General features: G+C 34.1%; 1 protein-coding gene across 1 annotated transcript; it reads right to left on the bottom strand.

Annotated features, from left to right (window-relative positions):
* Positions 1-647: 647 nt before the first annotated feature.
* On the bottom strand, positions 648-1,758 carry LOC133818038 (thioredoxin H2-like). Its single transcript, XM_062250719.1, has 3 exons — positions 1,288-1,758; positions 1,041-1,163; positions 648-953 (listed from the first exon to the last, which is right to left on the bottom strand). Exons 1-3 carry the CDS (start codon positions 1,435-1,437, stop codon positions 825-827), a joined length of 402 nt encoding a protein of 133 aa, XP_062106703.1. The 5' UTR covers positions 1,438-1,758; the 3' UTR covers positions 648-824.
* Positions 1,759-4,134: the final 2,376 nt, after the last annotated feature.

Genomic DNA, 4,134 nt, shown 5'->3' with positions numbered 1-4,134 from the left:
CTTCGTTGCTTCCATCTCAAGTCTATGATTTGAAGAGCACAAGGCGGAAGCCTCGTGCAAGTAGGATTTTTGGTATCCACATGTAGTAATAACATATCTTTATCTTTCTTCCCTCGATCTAAATCTAACTGGAGTAAGATATTTATGAACAATTCTAGAATTATTATACCCATTTTCATTGTCTTTTGGGCTGCCCTTACAATTTGCCTTAAACAAACAAAAATCCTATTGTCTAAATTTCAACTGCATGTTTTGAATTAGAAAATATTATATCGTAATAAACAGCAAAAGGTTCCTTCATTTAGCATATGTTTATATAATATACATATATCAATTTTGTTGTGAATGCAGAACTTGCTTAAAAATGAAATGTGACGTTTATAGCTTCAGAGTTGTAGCACTTAAAATTTTAATGGGTAGACATCCTCAAGAACTGCTTTCGTTGTTTTCATTGCCACAATCTTCATCATCGACTGCTCAAAACATACAGCTAGCATAGCACATAAACGACATGATCTTAAAATGACAGTATCCTCCATCTATATATGGCTTCCGACTGAGCGAAAAAGATGAAGATACGATCATACCACGATTGCTATTGTGGTGCTTATATTTGAATTAACGGAATTGTAAAACGTAGCAACAAATACTTGGGAATATAACGATAATTATCGAAATCAAGTGTTGAAATATTTCACCATAAGTATCAATTTTCATTTACGAAACTGGAAATTTCAACCCAAATACAAGGAAAGAAAAAACATACAAAGTTCGAAGCGAGAATCAGACCTAAACAGAAGGAAGATCCTACTATGGTTTAGAATTTAGAGGTGTTTCTGAACCTTCTTCTCAAGTTCATCCTTCTTCGCTCCGATAACCCTATCCACTTCCTTTCCTTTCTTCACCAACACGAACGTCGGCATCGCCTGCACACCAAATTCCTGCGCTACTTCCTGAGACAGAGGAAGAGAGTTAAATATTCAAAACCAAATATGTACAAATGGAAATTTGAAGATTGTAATTTGGGGAAAAAAACGTACGGACAACTCGTCGACATCGATCTTCACAAAGTCAGCGGTGGCGAACTTAGTAGACAAGGCATTGAAGATTGGCTCCATCATCTTGCAGGGACCGCACCAGGTCGCCGAGAAATCGATGACAATCTTCTCTCATCCAATTTGTAACCCCCAAAGGAAAAATTCAGAACCCTAATTTGAGACATAAAAAAGAATGGCGAAAACAGAGGAAGAATAAGAAGAAGGAGAAGAAATTGGTGAAAGTGATTACCAGCTTATTGGATTCTTTGGCTTCATTGAAATGGAGCTGCCATCTGGCCGTGGAATGAAATGCGATGACGGATGAGGGCTGATCCGAGGATGATGAATATTCGGCAGCGGCCGCCTCTCCTCCGAGTAAGCTAGAGAGAAACCCTCCCATTATCTCTTCTTCTTCTTCTTCAACCAAAGATTGTTGCAGAGTCTCTACGAGTCTTGGCTGATCAAAATCCGGTCCACTTCTACAGGGATGGCATGACCAGCAATAAGATATTGTATTTAAGAGTAAGGTGAACTAAAATTATAATTATGTATAAAATAATGTTTTGATCCATAATTTTATATCATTGTAGACACGACTTTTGGTTGACCCTTTGTTTTCAAAACGACTGCGTTGGCATTATTTGCTTTTGCATGCATTAGTATTTGGTATTGCTTTGCTATTCTCTTCTTTTTTTTAATAGAGAATCAAATTCCACAGTGAAAGGGAATAAGAGTATTATTTGCTACTTACTAGATAAGAGTCTTATACTAATAAACACATCTCATCTCCTAAAATACTAAAATAGATGCATTTATTATGTCACATTTTTATCTAATACACTGTTGTTAAACTGGAATTTATTGTGCTTCTTTAGAGTCAAAAGCAAAAGTATTTCTTAATAAGAAGCATTTCTTTTTGTAAATATTTATATTTATTCGGAGCCACTCACGCTCTACCTATATATATCCAACTAGTATGAAGTTTAAGAAAACTGGGCAAAAGTTATTAGAGTTGAAATAGGCACTGTAAATCCAGTGTGCTGTGCTGATAGAGTTTGTTCTAATGTGATAAAAGATTTAAAGTTTTGGTGTCAAAATTGAAAGAAATTCTACTTTGTCGGGATAAATGGTGATGAGAGTGACCACTATTTTGCTACCTGCAAAAATTGAATTGCATATTTAGTTGATTATTTCTATATAGAATAGATAAATGATGATTCCACCTTATTAACAATTGCCCCATAAGTGCTTTTTGTCGAAAAATATATGATAGACAAATTTGAAGAAGGAAAAAAAACTATTGCAAAATTTGGACCATCACTTAAAAAATTGAAAATTTGTGCAACACTTGCAACTTGTTTCTTTGTAACGAAAGAAGATGGTTGAAAAACAATATCAATGGCTAATCTACAAACAAAGATGGATCATTTCACAGTTTACTACAAGGGAACTGGAACACCTTGTTTCTTGTTCACAATAGCCATGGCTAAATAGCAATTCCCTTGGAGCTAGGGGTGTTTATTAGTCGGTTTGGTCGGATTATAATATATTTTAATCAACCAAATGTAAAAATCGGATTGCAGAAATCTAAACATATCTTGTCCAATTAAGAAAAAAAAAATTTAACTCGTCCAATATTTTAGACAGTTTGGTTAGGTTAACTCGCTCAAACTAATCATAAGTTTTTTTTTTTTTTAAAAATATTCAAATAATTAGATTCAACAAACTAAGAGTATAGTATATATCTTCCAAACTTAGACATATTATTCTAAATTGAAATTTTAAAACATTATTCTAAATTCATTGTTAAAAATTTTAAAACAATATTTAATATTACATATAATATATATGTAATAATATACATAATATATGTATGTACAAATGGAAAAAAAAACTATTAATTAGTTTATTCGGGTTATTTGGGCGGGTTGGTATAATTTTCAAACCACCCAATATAATAATTTGGCGGTTTGAATTTTTGTCGGGTTATTCGGGTTGCATTTTTGGTCGGGTTTTTCGGTTTGCTTTAGGAGGTTTATTTAAGTTGGACAGTTTGCAAAAACTTTTACACAGCTTACATGGAGCCTCTTCATCCAAACCCACCCAAAAGGGAGTTTCACCTTCCCCCACCATAGAGACTCTACTTGCTCATCTATGCAGTTCCGCAACAAAGCATGCACTCACAAAAAATTCCCGAGAGAACTGAGGAACTGAGACGAAGTAATAGGGCCATGAACAACCACGTCTCTTGCTAAAGATCATGGCACAACATGGTCATGTCTTCATTCTTTTCTTTTAGTTGTTCCATTCAAATGTGAAATGAAGGAAACCCACTTATAGCAAAATGATCAACATATGCACAAAGATTTGTTGAGCCTGGTTTATCAAGAATGTTGACAATTTTATGTTTAGGAACCATCGATGAAAGTTGTCTTATTCTTGGCTCACGACACTCATTTCCATGACTAATAATTGGGGCCAGTAAGTAGAGAAAATACAACAACTTGACCAGGATGATTAGCGGTGCTCAAGAAATATAGAGACTGGAAGTGTCTTCGTGAGCCGAGTGTTCTTAGCGTGTATAAATATATATACTTTTTTTTATCTCAGTCTTCATTCCTCTATTGTAGAAGCTTCCAACAACATTAATGGCTTGGAATATAGAATTTGGACACGATTCTCATCTTGTGCAAACTTTGAATCGTTTCACAAGTTCTAATTTCATTTTCTTACTTTTTGTGTTCAACAATTTGTGTAAAACTCATAGTATATGTATTTTCTGTTTTGAGTTGATTTTTCCATTCAGAATGTTCTTCTTTCCATTTCACAACAATCAAATTCTCTATTTTTGTAATTTTGTGTCTTTTTCTTCATCACCGTGGAAGGAAGTTCTTCAATTTTTACTCTAAAATTCATGACTCAAGATTTATGAGACTTGATCAATAGATTTGATGGTTCTAACTTTGTTCTTTGGCAAACAAAATTAGGTTTCTTCTCAACACCCTCAACATCTCCTACTCCTATATCCTATACCTTTTAACAAGTATAAACTGGAGTAGTTCAGGTGTGGTATGTACTTGGCTGGATCCAGTCTACC

Source organism: Humulus lupulus, chromosome 2 (assembly GCF_963169125.1).
Source record: "Humulus lupulus chromosome 2, drHumLupu1.1, whole genome shotgun sequence".
Lineage (NCBI taxonomy): Eukaryota > Viridiplantae > Streptophyta > Magnoliopsida > Rosales > Cannabaceae > Humulus > Humulus lupulus.
This window is presented reverse-complemented; position numbering and strand designations above follow the sequence as displayed.